The 21,303-nt window shown below is 45.5% G+C and overlaps 2 protein-coding genes across 2 annotated transcripts in view; one reads left to right on the top strand and one right to left on the bottom strand.

Annotated features, from left to right (window-relative positions):
• The first annotated feature begins 209 nt into the window (after positions 1-209).
• On the top strand, positions 210-4,257 carry pde12 (phosphodiesterase 12). The gene is made up of 3 exons (XM_021610815.3): positions 210-1,764; positions 1,878-1,956; positions 2,990-4,257. The coding sequence occupies exons 1-3, from the start codon at positions 526-528 to the stop codon at positions 3,430-3,432; spliced, it is 1,761 nt and encodes a 586-aa protein (XP_021466490.3). The 5' UTR covers positions 210-525; the 3' UTR covers positions 3,433-4,257.
• Positions 4,258-9,793: 5,536 nt separating this feature from the next.
• Positions 9,794-21,303, bottom strand: part of dennd6a (DENN domain containing 6A) — a 47,500-nt gene continuing 35,990 nt past the window's right edge. The window contains exons 15-18 of the mRNA XM_090242149.1: positions 20,996-21,159; positions 19,174-19,276; positions 15,693-15,767; positions 9,794-14,223 (exon numbers count right to left, since the gene is read on the bottom strand). Coding sequence (XP_090098275.1) covers positions 14,092-14,223; positions 15,693-15,767; positions 19,174-19,276; positions 20,996-21,159 — 474 coding nt within the window. The 3' untranslated portion in view covers positions 9,794-14,091. The remainder of the gene's footprint in view (positions 14,224-15,692; positions 15,768-19,173; positions 19,277-20,995; positions 21,160-21,303) is intronic.

The following is a 21,303-nucleotide window of genomic DNA, read 5'->3' as shown; positions in this document are numbered from 1 at the left end:
GGAGTTAGCGTTAGGGTATTTGCTAGCTACTGGAGTTAACTCCAACGCCACTTTCATTACGGGAGGGGTGTGTTTGTCTACAATTCTAGCTGCCAAAACAATGTGTCCACTAAATGTCAAAGAAACCCACACACACCTTCCCCTCGGAACAGGTTTGTAGAACACCCCTAGTCTACACTAGGTGGCAGTATGTGCCACATGTTAGAAGAGGTTTACCATTGAGTTAAAAAGAAGAAGTTGATGAGAAAAACAGTGAGTACTATCGTGGAAATGAACGAAATACGTGATAAAGTCGTGGTAAAGAATGAGATGGTCATTTAACAAAAAAAAAGACTATGTTCAGCCCTATTTAACGTTCATAGTAAAGTTTATGCAATTAACATAATCGAATCTGCTACTCTAAAAACGGAAGCTACTGGTTGCTCGGTTGGTGAATTAGACGTTTGACGTTTCAGATCACCGCTTTCGCTCCACTAGCTAGCTATTCATACAGCGGACTATTTGTCCACTCATGCACTAGGCCCTATGTTAAACTATTTGACAACCGCCTCCAGATTATTTCTCCGAAACACCGTGCCCATCTCGTCAAGGGTTAACTACAACATCATTTGTCGGTTTTACAGGAGAATGGATCGAGCCGTGGTAAGATGTGTCCCGTGGGAATCCAAACTCACTATTTCCTTCGTCCTTGATGGGAGCAACAAACACATGCTCAGGGACCAGACCGAGGAGCTAGGCAAAGCACTGGCACGGATCGCTAACAGTATCATCAAGGGCCAGGGCAAAGCTAAAAAATACAAGAAAAACAAAGGCGCGCCCACAGACGCCCAGGAGCCCGCTGCAGCGGTGAGGCTGTACTACAACGGAGACTTTGTGGCAGAGGAGGCTCTAAACTCCGATGCCTGGCAGGATGGGGCAGTTTTACACGTGGGTGACCGTAAGTACACAGTGGAGAGGAACCCTCCCACATTCACCACGGCAGAGCTGCCCGCTTCTCTACTGGCCGGGTTCCCCGTGTGCCCGAAGCTCAAGGTAGAATTCGGGGATTTAAAAGACTGTCGGTTTAAATGGTTCAAGGAGAGCAAGTCCGGTGCAGGTGATGAGGAGCATCGAGGAGAGAATGGTTGGACCGAGGCCGGGAGCGAACGAGTGTTCATCCCGTCAAATATGGACATTGGCTCCAAGCTTAAACTGACATGCACGCCGGGTGACGGCAAACGGTGTGGGATGGACAATGAGTTAGTAACCACCGGTACAGTCGAGGCAGGGCCCGGTTCCTGTACCTTTGACAACAGACACATGTACACCAACAAGGTCACAGATGACATGACCGTCAGAGTAGTGTCATACAACATCTTAGCTGACGTTTACGCACAAACAGACCTCTCCAAAACCGTGCTGTACCCTTATTGTACTCCCTACGCATTGGAACTGGACTACAGACAAAGTCTGATAAAAAAAGAGCTGTCCGGCTATAATGCTGACATCATCTGCCTTCAGGAAGTGGATAAGAACGTGTTCACCGACAGTCTGTCTCCGGCCCTGGATGCGTTCGGCTTCGACGGGGTCTTCAGGATTAAGGAGAAGCAGCACGAAGGTTTGGCCACCTACTACAGGAGGTCAAAGTTTAAACTGCTCAGTCAACACGACATCATGCTGAGTGAAGCTCTGACGTCAGACCCTATCCACGAAGAACTGTCGGACAGAGTGAACAGCAACCCTGCCTTGAAGGAGAAGGTGATGCAGAGATCTACCACACTACAGGTACAGTAATATGGTGTGTTTTGGCTCCCGGTTGGGATCCGAGGCCCTCAAGGATCTGCTTGGGCTCTCAGTTTTGGCTCTGATTGGCTAAGATCTTATGTTCTCCTCTCTAGGTGAGTGTCCTTCACTGTCTGAACGATCCATCCAAGGAGATCTGTGTTGCCAACACCCACCTCTACTGGCATCCCAAAGGTAAAGTGTTATTTTATCCGCAGTAGGTTACTACACTAGTTACAGCCTAGCTTATTACAGGAGCCCAGAGGTGTTCCTCGTCAAGTAACATGGTGAGGTAAAACAGAGGTCAAACTCAGGGCCTTAGCTATTTTTTAAATCTTTATTTAACTTGGCAAGTTAGTTAAGAACAAAATCTTATTTACAATGACGGTCTAGGAACAGTGGGTTAAACTGCCTTGTTCAGGGGGCAGAACGACAGATTTTTACCTTGTCGGCTTCGGGCATTCGATCTAGCAACCTTTCGGTCACTGGCCCAACGCCCTAACTACTAGGCTACCTGCCGCCCCATGTTGTGCTATGCAGCACAACCCCTTCCTGCTATGCAGCACAACATGACCTATTTCACACTACTGGGTTGGCACGGTTACATCTACCATACTGAGCCGAGCTGGAACCATGCTGAAAACTAAATATCCAAGCCAACCTATCACAGTTTGAGTTGCTGGAACCATACTGAAAACTAAACATCCAAGCCAACCTATCACAGTTTGAGTTGCTGGAACCATACTGAAAACTAAACATCCAAGCCAACCTATCACAGTTTGAGTTGCTGGAACCATACTGAAAACTAAACATCCAAGCCAACCTATCACAGTTTGAGTTGCTGGAACCATACTGAAAACTAAACATCCAAGCCAACCTATCACAGTTTGAGTTGCTGGAACCATACTGAAAACTAAACATCCAAGCCAACCTATCACAGTTTGAGTTGCTGGAACCATACTGAAAACTAAACATCCAAGCCAACCTATCACAGTTTGAGTTGCTGGAACCATACTGAAAACTAAACATCCAAGCCAACCTATCACAGTTTGAGTTGCTGGAACCATACTGAAAACTAAACATCCAAGCCAACCTATCACAGTTTGAGTTGCTGGAACCATACTGAAAACTAAACATCCAAGCCAACCTATCACAGTTTGAGTTGGCACACTAGTGTGAATCGAAGTCCATATTCCATGGTTATAACAGTTCTATGTCCTCACCACAGGTGGGAATGTACGTCTGGTCCAGATGGCAGTAGCTCTGAAACAGCTGCAGCAGGTGATCACCCAGAGTTACCCCGACGCCTCGCTCCTCTTCTGCGGGGACTTCAACAGCACCCCGTCCTCGGGGGTCTTCCAGCTGGTGAGCCAGGGGGTTCTGCACAGCACCCACCCGGACTGGAGCTCCAACGGACCGGACGAGCTCTGTCCCATGGAGGTCTCCAACCCCTTCCAGCTGAGTAGCGCCTGCGGGGAGCCGGCCTATACTAACTACGTAGGGGGCTTCCACGGCTGCCTGGACTATATCTTCATGGACCCGCGGGTGCTGCAGGTAGATCAGATGATCCCTCTGCCCAGCCACCAGGAGGTCACTACCTGTCAGGCCCTCCCCAGCGTCTCACACCCCTCTGACCACATAGCGCTGGTCTGTGACCTCAAGTGGAAGTAAAGCTCTCCCTCCTGTTTACAGCAGTCTGTGGCTGATCAACCATGTCTGTTTCTAAACCATGTCTGTCTCTGTACCAGGGCCCCTACAGTGTGTCTCTGTACCAGGGCCCCTACAGTGTGTCTCTGTACCAGGGGCCCTACAGTGTGTCTCTCTACCATGGCCCCTACAGTGTGTCTCTGTACCAGGGCCCCTACAGGGTGTCTCTGTACCAGGGCCCCTACAGTGTGTCTCTGTACCAGGGCCCCTACAGTGTGTTTCAGGGTTCTGACCAACGAGTACTTCTCTTGTTTAAATAAAAATGGTCAGTCTGGGAACTGAAATAGCAGTGAGCAGCCTCCCTGAGACCAGGGCCCATATCCATAAAGCTTCTCAGAGTAGGACCGCTGATCTAGGTTTTCCCATTTTAGAGCATTCTGATTATATACTGTATGGACAGGGGGGAGCTGATCCTGGATCTGTAGTCCTACTGCCGAGATGCTTTCTGAATACTTGCCCAGTGCTGAGAAACTGACCAGCCCCCCCCCCCCCCCCCTGACTTGCCCAGTGCTGAGAAACTGACCAGCCCCCCCCCCCCCTGAGTTGCCCAGTGATTGAGAAACATTAATCTAGTCAAATCCATAATCGACGGGATGTGGAGGATCAGTTTATTAACAGTTTGCTGAGTAATGAAATGGTTTGTTCTTCATTATATCCTTCAACCAACAAGTGGATCCACGTATTGACTGCTGTGTATCATACAGATAGGACCTTAATGCCTTTGATTATTCAGTTGTAATTGTAATTGAATAAAGATGAGTCTTGCTCTCCCATCACACAAACCCATCAGTGATGGAAGCAATTGTTTTGTTGCTTCTGAATTGAGTTTCGTCTGCACTGTGATCGTGTTTACCCACAAAGAAAACGCACTGCAGATACATTCACACATTTGTGCTTTATTGGCTTACATTCACTCGGTGAGAAAACGGATACTATCACAGTGTAACACAGGAGGGCACTAAAATACTAATGTTATGCATGTAATATAACATACCATGAAACAGATGGGACTGCTCAGGAAGGCACTTCTCTGGTGGGTTCTGGAAAAAAACATGCTTAAGAAAACAGACTAATATCTAGTAGACCAAGTTAAGAAAACAGTAATATCTAGTAGACCAAGTTAAGAAAACAGACTAATATCTAGTAGACCAAGTTAAGAAAACAGACTAATATCTAGTAGACCAAGTTAAGAAAACAGACTAATATCTAGTAGACCAAGTTAAGAAAACAGACTAATATCTAGTAGACCAAGTTAAGAAAACAGACTAATATCTAGTAGACCAAGTTAAGAAAACAGACTAATATCTAGTAGACCAAGTTAAGAAAACAGACTAATATCTAGTAGACCAAGTTAAGAAAACAGACTAATATCTAGTAGACCAAGTTAAGAAAACAGTAGACTAATATATAGTAGACCAAGTTAAGAAAACAGACTAATATCTAGTAGACCAAGTTAAGAAAACTTCCAATTTTTTCCAAAGGAAGTTGCTCAATGGTGCATCAGAGTAAACCAGCCTTCTTTTCATCCATAAGCAGGAAGCTCAACTAGTTACAGTATTTATTGGAGAGCTGGTCAGAGAGACAGTCCTTCCTCCTCTATTGAAGAGTTGGTCAGAGAGACAGTCCTTCCTCCTCTATTGAAGAGCTGGTCAGAGAGACAGTCCTTCCTCCTCTATTGAAGAGCTGGTCAGAGAGACAGTCCTTCCTCCTCTATTGAAGAGCTGGTCAGAGAGACAGTCCTTCCTCCTCTATTGAAGAGCTGGTCAGCGAGACAGTCCTTCCTCCTCTATTGAAGAGCTGGTCAGAGAGACAGTCCTTCCTCCTCTATTGAAGAGCTGGTCAGAGAGACAGGACATCATTGAAAATAAGAATTTGTTCTTAATGTAACAATATAACTTCAGACCGTCCCCTCGCCCATACCCGGGCGCGAACCAGGGATCCTCTGCACACATCAACAACAGTCTCCCACGAAGCATCGTTACCCATCGCTCCACAAAAGCCGCGGCCCTTGCAGAGCAAAGGGGAACCACTACTTCAAGGTCTCAGTGCATGTGACGTCACCGATTGAAACGCTATTTAGCGCGCACCACCGCTAATTAGCTAGCTATTTCACATCCGTTACATTAACTCACTTGCCTAGTTAAATAAAGGTAAAATACATTTTAGAAAATCACCACAGCAGCCTAATTACCATGGCCTGGCGATGATGTCTACTTGAATCCTTCATCTACCACACTCAGCTCCATCCGGTCCAGTCTCCTCTCTTAAATCCTTAATCTACCACACTCAGCTCCATCCGGTCCAGTCTCCTCTCTTAAATCCTTCATCTACCACACTCAGCTCCATCCGGTCCAGTCTCCTCTCTTAAATCCTTCATCTACCACACTCAGCTCCATCCGGTCCAGTCTCCTCTCTTAAATCCTTCATCTACCACACTCAGCTCCATCCGGTCCAGTCTCCTCTTAAATCCTTCATCTACCACACTCAGCTCCATCCGGTCCAGTCTCCTCTCTTAAATCCTTAATCTACCACACTCAGCTCCATCCGGTCCAGTCTCATCCCTTGAATCGTTCAGCTAGTCTATCAGACCTGAATCCAACCCTGCATCTGCCTCGCAACATGACCGCCCTCCTGAAGCGTTTTAGAGTAACGCCACTTTAAAGCTAGCTATTCGGCAGCGTGGGTGGAAACACTTCTAGGCCGCGGAGTGAGTTTCCCAGATCCATCTGCTATAAAACACAAGCCTCCTCTAGTAGGGGGAGGACTTTGAGTTTGGCGTCATTCAAGCTAAGCACGGACTTCCCATCCAACAATTTCCCAGTCATACTTAATAGGGGTCCTGAGCAGAAGCGTCCCCCCCAGTCCCAGTTTATCTGTGACGTTACTGACAGACATGGCGTTGGGTAGGTCATGTTTATTGGCGAGGACCAGCAGAGCTACTTCTCTCAGCTGGTCCTCCTGGATCTGTGTGGGGATCATTAACAAACACTTACAGTACTTTAAAAAATATATTTATATTTTACCTTTTCTTTAACTCGGCAAGTCAGTTAATTAAGAACAAATTCTTATCTTCAATCACGGCCTAGGAACAGTGGGTTAACTGCCTGTTCAGGGGACAGAACGACAGATTTGTACCTTGTCAGCTCGGGGTTTGAACTTGCAACTAGTCCAACGCTCTAACCACTAGGCTACCCTGCCGCCCCTCGCTTCTCTCATGTTGGTGGCTGATGTAAGTGCAGACGAAAGGCTGTGTGTGTGTGTGTGTGTGTGTGTGTACAGTAGCTAAGGACAGATGATGCACCATATTCTGTTCCTTTTTATCCCCTTAAGGATCGCTGCTGTCCACCACAAAGGCCCTGGATGACCACGTCACATGACCGTTTCGATCCAATAGGTCGGAGTAGAACAGTGCCTTACAGATGCAAATCACACACATCTTTAGTTGGAACACAGACAAGCTTTGAAAGGAGGAAAATAGGAATTTCAGTGTATATCTAATGAATTGAATATTGGTCCCATAGTTAAGGATGTTAGGGTTATACACTGCATCTCTATGTTCCTGGGGTTAGGACTAGGTGTGTGTGTGTGTGTGTGTGTGTGTGTGTGTGTGTGTGTAAATATAAACTCAGCAAAAAAAATAAACGTTCGTTTTTCGGGACCCTGTCTTTCAAAGATAAATCCAAATAACTTCACAGATCTTCATTGTAAAGGGTTTAAACACTGTTTCCCATGCTTGTTCAATGAACCATAAACAATTAATGAACATGCACCTGTGGAACAGCTTACAGACGGTAGGCAATTAACGTTACAGTTATGAAAACTTAGGACACTAAAGAGGCCTTTCTACTGACTCTGAAAAACACCAAAAGAAAGATGCCGAGGGTCCCTGCTGCTCTGCGTGAACGTGCCTTAGACATGCTGCAAAGAGGCATGAGGACTGCAGATGTGGCCAGGGCAATACATTGCGATGTCCATACTGTGAGATGCCTAAGACAGCGCTACAGGGAGACAGGACGGACAGCTGATTGTCCTCGCAGTGGCAGACCACGTGTAACAACACCTGCACAGGATCGGTACATCCGAACATCACACCTGCGGGACAGGTACAGGATGGCAACAACAACAGCCCGAGTTACACCAGGAAGGCACAATCCCTCCATCAGTGCTCAGACTGTCCGCAATAGGCTGAGAGAGGCTGGACTGAGGGCTTGTAGGCCTGTTGTAAGGCAGGTCCTCACCAGACATCACTGGCAACAACGTCATCTATGGGCTCAAACCCACCGTCGCTGGACCAGACAGGACTGGCAAAAAGTGCTTTTCTATGACGAGTCGAGGTTTTGTCCCACCAGGGGTGATGGTAGGAGGCCTGTACTCTGGAGCGGGATCGATTTGGAGGTGTAAGGTACGTCATGGTCTGGGGCGGTGTGTCACAGCATCATCGGACTGAGCTTGTTGTCATTGCAGGCAATCTCAACGCTGTGCGTTACAGGGAAGACATCCTCCTCCCTCATGTGGTACCCTTCCTGCCGGCTCATCCTGACATGACCCTCCAGCATGACAATGCCACCAGCCATACTGCTCGTTCTGTGAGTGATTTCCTGTAAGTCAGGAATGTCAGTGTTCTGCCATGGCCAGTGACGAGCCCGGATCTCAATCCCATTGAGCACGTCTGGGACCTGTTGGATTGGAGGGTAAGGCCTAGGGCCATTCCCCCCAGAAATGTCCGGGAACTTGCAGATGCCTTGGTGGAATAGTGGGGTAACATCTCACAGCAAGAACTGGCAAATCTGGTGAGTAATTAATGCAGCTGGTACTTACTGTTACTTTTGATTTTGACTCCCCCTTTGTTCAGAGACACATTATCCCATTTCTGTTAGTCACATGTCTGTGGAACTTGTTCAGTTTATGTCTCAGTTGTTGAATCGTATGTTCCTACAAATATTTACACGTTCAGTTTGCTGAAAATAAACGCAGTTGACAGTGAGGACGTTTCTTTTATTCACTACGGTTCAAAAGTTTGGGGTCACTTAGAAATTATTGTTTTTGAAAGAAAAGCACATTTTTGTCCATTAAAATTACATCAAATTGATCAGAAATACAGTGTAGATATTGTTAATGTTGTAAATGACTATTGTAGTTGGAAATGGCTGATTTTTTATGGAACATCTACATAGGCGTACAGAGGCCCATTATCAGCAACCATCACTCCTGTCTTCCAATGGCACGTTGTGTTAGCCAATCCAAGTTTATCATTTTAAAGGCTAATTGATCATTAGAAAACCCTTTTGCAATTATGTTAGCACAGCTGAAAACTGTTCTGATTAAAAAAAGCAATAAAACTGGCCACGGGTTCAAGGGTTTTTTATTATCTTGACTATTTTCTACATTGTAGAATAATGGGGAAGACAAACTATTAAATAAATAACACATATGGAATCATGTAGTAAAAGAAGTGTTAAACAAATATATTTCATATTTGAGATTCTTCAAAGTAGCCACCCTTTGCCTTGATGACAGCTTTGTACACTCTTGGCATCCATATTCTGAGGTCTTGGCTGATTTCTTTAGATTTTCCCATGATATCAAGCAAAGAGGCACTGAGTTTGAAGGTAGGCCTTGAAATACATCCACAGGTACACCTCCAATTGACTCAAACTATGTCAATTAGCCTATCAGAAGATTTTAAAGCCATGATAAGTCTACACAAAACACAGCCCTTATTTTCAGTGTTTCTAAAATCCCCTATGGGAAACACTGTGCTGCTTATATCGTCTCAGTGGCCTTGTGCTTAGAGAGTGTCCACCTTTAGATTGGCAGGTTGGGAGTTCCATCCCCATATAGAAGACTGTAAAAACAGGATCAATGTGTCTCAGCTTGGCACTCGACATTGAGATAGATTGGAGGGTAAGGCCCTGCGATAGACGAGCATCCTGTCCTGGGGGTGTACCTGTACATCGAGCTGCCTCACGCTACAAACAGCAGAGCGGCTTCCATGAGCCATTCCGCCTCACACAAGCCAAGGCTACTTAGTAGATAGGTGTCAACTGTCAGGCGCCACCCGCTGGTACAAGGCGCTAGTGACCGCAGCGATATCTCTCGACCCATTTCCTCCACCTCACTTTCAGCGCTGTTGGGAGTCGTGAAAGACGATGTTATAAAACGCTCTTATAGAGAGAGATCGCAGCCTCGTGGATGAATCAGATTCTATTTCCTACACTGGTACTCTAAATGCTGTGTGAAGATAAGTGTGTGTGTGTTTATACTGTATTTTACAATGCTCCCTATTAACAAAACAAACTGGGATAAAAAAAAGAATACAGAACAATTTATTAGTGAGATCCTAGAGGCCCGTTTATTCACATTAAAATACTTGCGCTCACTGAAAGCCATTGTCTGTTAGCATTAGTGGTTCCTCAGTACTTCTTTAAAAAGGCATCAATAGTGGTTCCTCAGTAGTTATTGTATTAAGGCTTCAATACAAAAAACGATCAAACATTGCAAATGTAAAAATACTGAGTTCCCCAAAGCAATATGATGCAGTATATTATGTTATCATCCTTATTCTAGTTCTTTAACATCTAACCAGCCCATTGGAAGATATTACAAATGTATGTCCATGTCAGTAATATCTATATTTAGTAAAATAATGGTTGTAATATAATGAATATCATCATCAATGGTGATGGCTGGGTATTTCAACATATGTACAAAACTTCACTTTTTAGATTAATGGAATATGAGAATAGCCCTTTATACAAAATGATCTTGTTAAAATAAGTATTTTCAAAATATGGAAACCCATCACAGGTGTGTACCAACCAATATTAATTTAACTGAAATATTCCCTCAGAGGACAGACAGTTCCAACGGAATTCTGATGGGTTCCAACGGAATTCTGATGGGTTCCAACGGAATTCTGATGGGTTCCAACAGTTCCAATGGAATTCTGATGGGTTCCAACAGAATGATGGTGTTCCATGGTGTTTGAAGCAGATCAGAATATGACAGGTTACTGAGTGAGTGAGCCACTACTGTAGATATCAGAAGTTATTATTAGCCTACTACACAGTCACAGTTCGATATTTAACCTAAAAACAGTCCATCTTTGGTTCTGTTTTTTCTAACCATCATCCCTTAAGGCACACCCTATGATAAAAGCTGATCAAGAAAAATAATGTATTCTGTAACATCAAAATACTCAACAAATCAAATATCGGTTTTCAAAATGTAAGACGTAAAAACCTCATAGGTAGTCCAAAGTCTGACAGCAAAATCTGTGTTAGGAAAAACCTCCTCTGCAGTAATGTTGTTCAGCATACATGTAGATATGTTTAACAGTTCAGAGGAAGAATGATCTCTACACTCAACATATGATGGTTGAGCACACCATACACGTAATGCACTCCAAACAAAACTTCTACTCAAAGCATAAAAACAGCATGAATACAAACAGTTAGGGTCTGGAAGGCTAAACCGTTTCAACATCCTAGCCTGGGGACCAGTCTGTTTAGCCAACATTCCACTCCTCCGTGTCATATGCCAAAGACAAGGAGTGGAATGATAGCTAAACAGACCTGTACCCAGGCTATCAACATCCATTATGATCAGCAAAATGTGTTTCGGACAATACAGTTGGTGTGAACCAAATCAATGACACTGAGGACAGAGACAGTGGCTGGGTGCCAAATGAAATCCAGACAGTGGCAGTGGACCGGTAGGAAACCAACTCTGGTTTAGCTAGCCGCTAGAAAGCCCTGGTGTACAAGGACTGTTCGTATGGGTTGTGAAGGCCTACACAGATGAATAATGTGGTACAAGGGGTTGTGGTGGGCCTACACAGATGAATAATGTGGTACAAGGGGGTTGTGGTGGGCCTACACCAAATGAATAATGTGGTGGGCCTACACAGATGAATAATGTGGTGGGCCTACACAGATGAATAATGTGGTACAAGGGGTTGTGGTGGGCCTACACAGATGAATAATGTGGTACAAGGGGTTGTGGTTGGCCTACACAGATAAATAATGTGGTGGGCCTACACAGATGAATAATGTAGTGGGCCTACACAGATGAATAATGTGGTACAAGGGGTTGTGGTTGGCCTACACAGATGAATAATGTGGTGGGCCTACACAGATGAATAATGTAGTGGGCCTACACAGATGAATAATGTGGTGGGCCTACACAGATGAATAATGTGGTACAAGGGGGTTGTGGTGGGTCTACACAGATGAATAATGAGGTACAAGGGGTTGTGGTGGGCCTACACAGATGAATAATGTGGTACAGGGGGTTGTGGTGGGCCTACACAGATGAATAATGTGGTACAGGGGGTTGTGGTGGGCCTACACAGATGAATAATGTGGTACAGGGGGTTGTGGTTGGCCTACACAGATGAATAATGTGGTGGGCCTACACAGATGAATAATGTAGTGGGCCTACACAGATGAATAATGTGGTGGGCCTACACAGATGAATAATGTGGTACAAGGGGGTTGTGGTGGGTCTACACAGATGAATAATGAGGTACAAGGGGTTGTGGTGGGCCTACACAGATGAATAATGTGGTACAAGGGGGTTGTGGTGGGTCTACACAGATGAATAATGAGGTACAAGGGGTTGTGGTGGGCCTACACAGATGAATAATGTGGTACAGGGGGTTGTGGTGGGCCTACACAGATGAATAATGTGGTACAGGGGGTTGTGGTTGGCCTACACAGATGAATAATGTGGTGGGCCTACACAGATGAATAATGTAGTGGGCCTACACAGATGAATAATGTGGTGGGCCTACACAGATGAATAATGTGGTACAAGGGGGTTGTGGTGGGTCTACACAGATGAATAATGAGGTACAAGGGGTTGTGGTGGGCCTACACAGATGAATAATGTGGTACAGGGGGTTGTGGTGGGCCTACACAGATGAATAATGTGGTACAGGGGGTTGTGGTGGGCCTACACAGATGAATAATGTGGTACAGGGGGTTGTGGTGGGCCTACACAGATGAATAATGTGGTACAGGGGGTTGTGGTGGGCCTACACAGATGAATAATGTGGTACAGGGGGTTGTGGTGGGCCTACACAGATGAATAATGTAAAACCTCACAAAAATCAGGTCCAAATCAATATGACAAGGCAATGTGTCAGCCAGTTATTTTTCGTCAGTTACCCGGTTGCCCATTTTAAACATGTAGAATGAATGCATCCCAAATGGCACCCTATTCCCTATGCAGAACACACATTTAGAGCAGAAGTAGTACTGCAATATAAGGACGAGGGTTTAGTGAAGGTCTTTTTCCTTACGTTCTTCTAATAATGAGTACAAATTATATACAAGTTCGATCCTATTGGTCTAAAATAGCAACAGCACTCTGCTATTCTATTCCCACACACACACACACACAGAGATCAACCTCCAACAAGGGTGCTATTCATTAAGGCACAACGTAACAAAACGTTTTGAAACGCAAACCATTTGTTATTGCACTAGCTTTAGGTTCCTTCTTGTTTCGATCTGTTTTGTGCCTCATGAAGACCACCCCGATGTCTCCTCCTCAACCACTATACACTGAGTGGACAAAACATTTCCATGACAGACTGACCAGGTGAAAGATATGATCCCTTATTGATGTCACTTGTTAAATCCATTTCAAAATCCATGTAGATGAAGGGAAGGAGACATGGTTAAAGAAGGATTTTTAAGCCTTGAGACATGGATTGTGTATGTGAGTCATTCAGAAGGTGAATGGACAAGACACATTTAAGTGCCTTTGGTTCGTGTCAAGAACTGCAACGCTGCTGGGTTTTTCCACACGTGTATCAAGAATGGTCCACCACCCAAAGGACATCCAGCCAACTTGACCCAACTGTGGGAAGCATTGGAGTCCACATGGGCCAGCATCCCTGTGGAACGCCTTCAACACCTTGTAGAGTCCATGACCTGACGAATTAAGGCTGTTCTGAGGGGGTGCAACTCAACATCAGGAAGGTGTTCCTAATGTTTTGTCCAATAAGTGTATAGTGACGCTATACAATACAGCTCTTCATGTCGCCATGTCTTCAACATTTATACAACAGCACAGCAACCTTTCATAACGTTCGAGTATTGTTGACAATTAAACTGTATATCACAATCTGTCTATTGTAACTGCAGTGTTAAGTTATCAGCGCAGCATAGAAATCCAAACAAGGCTGTTTTTAAAAAGTCTAGACTAAAGGTTTAGGTTTTCCTGACACAGATTAAACTGTTTTAGAAAATCTGCCAACCTTTATGGACATGTGTCACAGACACATGATTCACTACAGCACAGACGTTATATCTCTGAGGAATAAACCACTAATTGGCTTTATGACTGGTTGCATAATCAATAATCATCAGTGGATTTTTTGGGGGGGCAATGCCAGCATTGCACATGAAGGTGGAGAGAGGTTGGAGGTGGCTCAGTCACACATAGATAAAGGGTGAAGTGCACTTAAAAAAAAAAAAAAAAAGTCTTAAAAATCCACAGTTCCAATGATGAGACTGGAGCAGTCCTTCCTTGGGCCTCCCTTCCTCCTCCCCCAGGGGTTATAGGTCAATGATTAGTGGTCAGGGGTTAGAGGTCAGAAGTCAGGGTCAGAGGTCAGGGTGTGGAGGGCTTGTGCAGGATTCCCTGTAGATCATCAGGCAAAGACAGGATGACAGAGTCGATGTGGGCTTGTAGTTTAGTCAACGTCCCCGGCCTCAGAGGAAGCTGCTCTCTCTCTGCCTGAGTCTAGAACATACAGGAAGAACAGGTCAGCAACACACGACAAAGCACTTTCAAGTTATTAAAAATATTTTGTGTTAACTAACATAAATCAAGTTCATTTAGCAGACACTGAACATACAAGTGGCCGAAAAGTATGTGGACACCCCTTCAAATTAGTGGATTCGGCTATTTCAGCTGACAGGTGTATAAAATCGAGTACACAGCCATGTAATCTCCATAGACAAACATTGGCAGTAGAATGGCCTTACTGAAGAGCTCAGTGACTTTCAACGTTTCATCATCATAGGATGCTACCTTTCCATCAAGTCCGTTAAATTTCTGTCCTGCTAGAGCTGCCCCGGTCAACTAACTATAAGTGCTGTTATTGTGAAGTGGAAACGTCTAGGAGCAACAACGGCTCAGCAACGAAGTGGCAGACCACACAAGCTCACAGAACTGGACCGCCGAGTGCTGAAGTCTGTCCTCTGGTGCAACACTCACTACCGAGTTCCAAACTGCCTCTGGAAGCAACAGCAGCACAATAACTGTTCGTCAGGAGCTTCATGAAATGGGTTTCCATGGCCGAGCAGCCTCACACAAGCCTAAGATCACCATGCGCAATGCCAAACGTTGGCTGGAGCGGTGTAAAGCTCACTGCCATTGGACTCTGGAGCAGTGGAAACGCATTCTCTGGAGTGATGAATCACACTTCCCATCTGGCAGTCTGACGGACAAATCAGGGTTTGGCGGATGCCAGAACGCTACCTGCCCCAATGCATAATGACAACTGTAAAGTTTGGTGGAAGTGGAATAATGGTCTGGGTCTGTTTTTCATGGTTCGGGCCCCTTAGTTCCAGTGAAGCGAAATGTTAACGCTACAGCATACAATGACATTCTAGACTATTCTGTACTTCCAACGTTGTGGCAACAGTTTGGGAAGGCCCTTTCCTGTTTCGACAATGCCCCCGTGCACAAACCGAGGTCCATACAGAAATAGGTTGTCGAGATCGTTGTGGAAGAACTTGACTGGCATGCACAGAGCCCTAACCTCAACCCCATCGAGCACCTTTGGGATGAATTGGAACGCCGACTGTGAGCCAGGCCTAATCGCCCAACATCAGTGTCCGACTTCACTAATGCTCTTGTTGCTGAATGGAAGCAGGTCCCTGCAGCAATGTTCCAACATCTAGTGGAAAGCCTTCCCAGAAGAGTGGAGGCTGTTATAGCAGCAATGTTCCAACATCTAGTGGAAAGCCTTCCCAGAAGAGTGGATGGAGGCTGTTACAGCAGCAAAGGGGGGGACTCCATATTAACTCCATATTAATACCCATGACTACGGAATGAGATGTTTGACGAGAGGTTGTCCACATACTTTTGGCCATGTAGTGTACAGGAACAATACTGTTATGTGTTCTATCACTAATGAGCAGAACGCCGCGTCATTCTGGAGAACGCCACGTCAATCTGTGACAATGAAACAACCTCATACTGACCAGTTTGTCTTTGAGTTTGAGAACGAGGTCCACAGTCTCCACCTCAGTGTGTTGCTGGACACGCACCTGCAGATCCTACATGAAGAATAGAAATAGAGAGAGGTGAATACAATATCCGAGCATGATGTGGTCTGGCTGTACAACGGATTGGCAAACGTCCTGCAAGTTGAGAAATCATGTGACTAAACTGAATAAAAGAAGAAGAAACTACACTATGAAACAAAGATAAATGATATAAAGAATTGTAGTACAAATCTTTGGAGCACCTTAAATGACATTTTGGGCAAAAAGGCAAACTCAGCTCCATCATTCATTGAATCAGATGACTCATTCATTACAAAACCCACTGATATTGCCAACTACTTACTAATTATTTTTATTGGCAAGATTAGCAAACTTGGACATGACATGACCGCAATAAACACTGACACTACACATCCAAGTATAACTGACCAAATGATGAAAGACAAGAATCGGAATTTTGAATTCCGTAAAGTCAGTGTGGAAGAGGTGAAAGTAGTATTGTCCTACATCAACAATGACAAACCACCGGAGTCTGACAACTTGGATGGAAAATTACTGAGGATAATATTTCCACTTATATTTGCCATATTTCAAATTTCATCCTACTGAAAAGTATGTGCCCTCAGGCCTGGAGGAAGGTAAAGTCATTCCACTACCTAAGAATAGTAAAGCCCCCTTTACTGGCTCAAACAGCCGACCAATCAGCCTGTTACCAACCCTTAGTAAACTTCTGGGGGAAAAAAATAATGTTTGACCAGAAGCAATGCTATTTTACAGTAAATAAATTGACAGACTTTCAGCACACTTAAAGGGAAGAAAATTCAACAAGCACTTACACAAATCACTGATGAGACTCCTGAACAGCTAATCAAATGGCTACCCAGACTATTTGCATTGCACCCCCCCACCCCCCCTTCTTCGCTGCTGCTACTCTGTTATTATCGATGCATAGTCACTTTAATAACTACCTACATGGAAGAAAATTCAACAAGCACAGCACTTACACAAATGACTGATGATTGGCTGAGAGAAATTGATGATAAAATTATAGTGGGGGCTGTCTGGTTAGATTTCGGTGTGGCTTTTGATATTATCGATCATAGTCTGTTGCAGGAAAAATGTGTTATGGCTTTACACCCCCTGCTATATTGTGGATAAAGGGTTACCTGTCTAACAGAACATGGAAGCCTCTCCAACAAAATCCAGGTTGAATCAGGAATTCCCCAGGGTAGCTGTCTAGGCCCCTTACTTGTTTAAATCTTTACTAACGACATGCCACTGGCCTTGAGTAAAGCCAGTGTGTCCATGTATGCTGATGACTCAACACTTTACACGTCAGCTACTACAGCGACTGAAATGACAGCAACAAAGAGTTGCAGTTAGTTTCAGGGTAGGCACACAGTACTACATTGAGCCATGACTACATGGAACTCTATTCCACATCAGGTAACTCATACTAGCAGTAAAATTAGATTAAAAAACAGATAAATACAACCTATAGAAAAGCAGGGACTGTGAAGCAACACAAACACAGGCACAGACACACCCACGATACACATGGATTGTGTTGTAGATGTGTGGTAGTAGAGGCCTGAGGGCACACACAATATATGTTGTGAAATCTATTATGAACGTATTGTAAATGTTTTTAAAATGTGTAACTGCCTTAATTGAGCCGGACCCCAGGAAGAGTAGCTGCTGCCTTGGCAGGAACTAATGGGGATCCATAATAAACCCCAGGAAGAGTAGCTGCTGCCTTGGCAGGAACTAATAAGGATCCATAATAAACCCCAGGAAGAGTAGCTGCTGCCTTGGCCGGAACTAATGAGGATCCATAAACCCCAGGAAGAGTAGCTGCTGCCTTGACAGGAACTAATGGGGATCCATAATAAACCCCAGGAAGAGTAGCTGCTGCCTTGGCAGGAACTAATGGGCATCCATAATAAACCCCAGGAAGAGTAGCTGCTGCCTTGGCAGGAACTAATAAGGATCCATAATAAACCCCAGGAAGAGTAGCTGCTGCCTTGGCCGGAACTAATGAGGATCCATAAACCCCAGGAAGAGTAGCTGCTGCCTTGCTAGGAACTAATGGGGATCCATAATAAACCCCAGGAAGAGTAGCTGCTGCCTTGGCAGGAACTAATGGGGATCCATAATAAACCCCAGGAAGAGCAGCTGCTGCTTTGGCAGGAACTAATGGGGATCCATAATAAACCCCAGAAAGAGCAGCTGCTGCCTTGGCAGGAACTAATGGGGATCCATAATAAACCCCAGGAAGAGTAGCTGCTGCCTTGGCAGGAACTAATGGGCATCCATAATAAACCCCAGGAAGAGTAGCTGCTGCCTTGGCAGGAACTAATGGGGATCCATAATAAACCCCAGGAAGAGTAGCTGCTGCCTTGGCAGGAACTAATGAGGATCTAAAATAAACCCCAGGAAGAGTAGCTGCTGCCTTGGCAGGAACTAATGGGGATCCATAATAAACCCCAGGAAGAGTAGCTGCTGCCTTGGCAGGAACTAATGGGGATCCATAATAAACCCCAGGAAGAGTAGCTGCTGCCTTGGCAGGAACTAATGGGGATCCATAATAAACCCCAGGAAGAGCAGCTGCTGCTTTGGCAGGAACTAATGGGCATCCATAATAAACCCCAGGAAGAGTAGCTGCTGCCTTGGCAGGAACTAATGGGGATCCATAATAAACCCCAGGAAGAGTAGCTGCTGCCTTGGCAGGAACTAATGAGGATCTAAAATAAACCCCAGGAAGAGTAGCTGCTGCCTTGGCAGGAACTAATGGGGATCCATAATAAACCCCAGGAAGAGTAGCTGCTGCCTTGGCAGGAACTAATGGGCATCCATAATAAACCCCAGGAAGAGTAGCTGCTGCCTTGGCAGGAACTAATGGGGGATCCATAATAAACCCCAGGAAGAGTAGCTGCTGCCTTGGCAGGAACTAATGAGGATCCATAATAAACCCCAGGAAGAGTAGCTGCTGCCTTGGCAGGAACTAATGGGGATCCATAATAAACCCCAGGAAGAGTAGCTGCTGCCTTGGCAGGAACTAATGAGGATCCATAATAAACCCCAGGAAGAGTAGCTGCTGCCTTGGCAGGAACTAATGGGGATCCATAATAAACCCCAGGAAGAGTAGCTGCTGCCTTGGCAGGAACTAATGAGGATCCATAATAAACCCCAGGAAGAGTAGCTGCTGCCTTGGCAGGAACTAATGGGGATCCATATTAAACCCCAGGAAGAGTAGCTGCTGCCTTGGCCGGAACTAATGAGGATCCATAATAAATACACCTTCTCACAGACAGCCTCTAGGTGAAGGGCCTCTAGTTTCAGCATTTACTCACCTCCTCACAGACAGCCTCTAGGTGAAGGGCCTCTAGTTTCACCATTACTCACCTCCTCACAGACAGCCTCTAGGTGAAGGGCCTCTAGTTTCACCATTACTCACCTCCTCACAGACAGCCTCTAGGTGAAGGGCCTCTAGTTTTTTCATCATCTCTCTCCTGCGATTCCTGAACCAGCCGTCAAAGTTAGGACACCTCAGGAACTGTCTGGATAGGAAACAGACACACCAAGATGAAACAAAAAACACACCAACAAGCTTTTAGGATGCATAGACCATGTCACAATCACAAAGTCTGCAAAACAGGAAATACACAGACTCATTGTATATTACATCATAACAGACTTGTGTTTCCTGGTTAACAGACCGAAAATAAATAAAGCTCTCTAAAAAAAAAAAGAAGCATGTTGAGTTAAGATTAAGAACACACGCACACACAAAATATTGGGCTTCTCTTATATGAGCAAAAAATGAATCATCCAGTCATCTCAGCTTTGGACTGTGGCAATGCAGTCTACATGAATGCAGCTGCCACTGTATTGAAGTCATTGGACACAGTTTTTCACACTACGCTTCATTACGGGTGATAGAATGCAGTGATGTGTACCGAACCTACACCAGAAAGTAGGCTGGCCCTCTCTTTAGTGTCAAAGATCAATGCACTACTCTCTCGTTTCGTTTAAAAGGAAAGTGATTTTAGCAAAACTCCCCTTGTACCTAACATCATTAATAACTGTCTGTTAGATGTCCTGTACAAGTTGCCCCGGTCTCAGGGATAGCCAACACCAGAAACTCCCTTGTCAAGTTGCCCCGGTCTCAGGGATAGCCAACACCGGAAACTCCCTTGTCAAGTTGCCCCGGTCTCAGGGATAGCCAACACCAGAAACTCCCTTGTCAAGTTGCCCCGGTCTCAGGGATAGCCAACACCGGAAACTCCCTTGTCAAGTTGCCCCGGTCTCAGGGATAGCCAACACCAGAAACTCCCTTGTCAAGTTGCCCCGGTCTCAGGGATAGCCAACACCGGAAACTCCCTTGTCAAGTTGCCCCGGTCTCAGGGATAGCCAACACCGGAAACTCCCTTGTCAAGTTGCCCCGGTCTCAGGGATAGCCAACACCGGAAACTCCCTTGTCAAGTTGCCCCGGTCTCAGGGATAGCCAACACCGGAAACTCCCTTGTCAAGTTGCCCCGGTCTCAGGGATAGCCAACACCGGAAACTCCCTTGTCAAGTTGCCCCGGTCTCAGGGATAGCCAACACGGAAACTCCCTTGTCAAGTTGCCCCGGTCTCAGGGATAGCCAACACCGGAAACTCCCTTGTCAAGTTGCCGCGGTCTCAGGGATAGCCAACACCGGAAACTCCTTCGGTCTCCACATAGTTAAGGTGAATCAGCTTTTATTTTTTTGCACCTTATTTCTAAGGAATAATCTCAAAAATATATTTAAAATTGGATGCCTCTAGGGAAATTCAGAAAACTGATTGAGGAGCTTATTACTGATGCGTCCGTTTCCTGTGGCTGCGTCCGTTTCCTGTGGCTGAGGTTGTTTCCTGTGGCTGCGTCCGTTTCCTGTGGCTGTGTCCGTTTCCTGTGGCTGCGTCCGTTTCCTGTGGCTGAGGTTGTTTCCTGTGGCTGCGTCCGTTTCCTGTGGCTGCGTCCGTTTCCTGTGGCTGCGTCCGTTTCCTGGGCTGCGTCCGTTTCCTGTGGCTGCGTCCGTTTCCTGTGGCTGAGGTTGTTTCCTGTGGCTGAGGTTGTTTCCTATGGCTGAGGTTGTTTCCTATGGCTGAGGTTGTTTCCTATGGCTGAGGTTGTTTCCTATGGCTGTGTCCGTTTATGTGTGTGTTTTTGTCTCTAACACAGACCTCTCAGTAGGACTGCCTGGTTAAATAAAGGTGAAATACACGCGGAACCAGGCTATGTGGATGTCAGTACCTGTAGAGTCCCATCCAGTCTCCTTTGAGCGGTGAGGTGAGCTGAGGACCAGCCTTCTCCAGAGTCTTCATAAAGTCCTCCTGGAGGAAGGGTCTCAGCTGTGGAGGACTCTTCCAAGGAGAGATGTTCTTCTGTAAAGGCATCAGACTGGCCACATAGCGCTCCTGTGAGATGGAGAAAGGTAATGGAAGACCTGTGTGTTAGTGTAGTTTTCATAACGCCCTTCTACACAACAACTGTTTAAGTTCTCAGCACAGTGATCTATATTCGGTTTTAGATCGCGGCCCGCCCGCCTGTGGGGAAAACAA

Source organism: Oncorhynchus mykiss, chromosome 7 (genome assembly GCF_057628025.1).
Source record: "Oncorhynchus mykiss isolate SJ-2025 chromosome 7, ASM5762802v1, whole genome shotgun sequence".
NCBI classification, from domain to species: Eukaryota; Metazoa; Chordata; class Actinopteri; order Salmoniformes; family Salmonidae; genus Oncorhynchus; species Oncorhynchus mykiss.
Note: the sequence above shows the minus strand (reverse complement) of the source record. Positions and strands in the feature narration are given on the sequence as shown.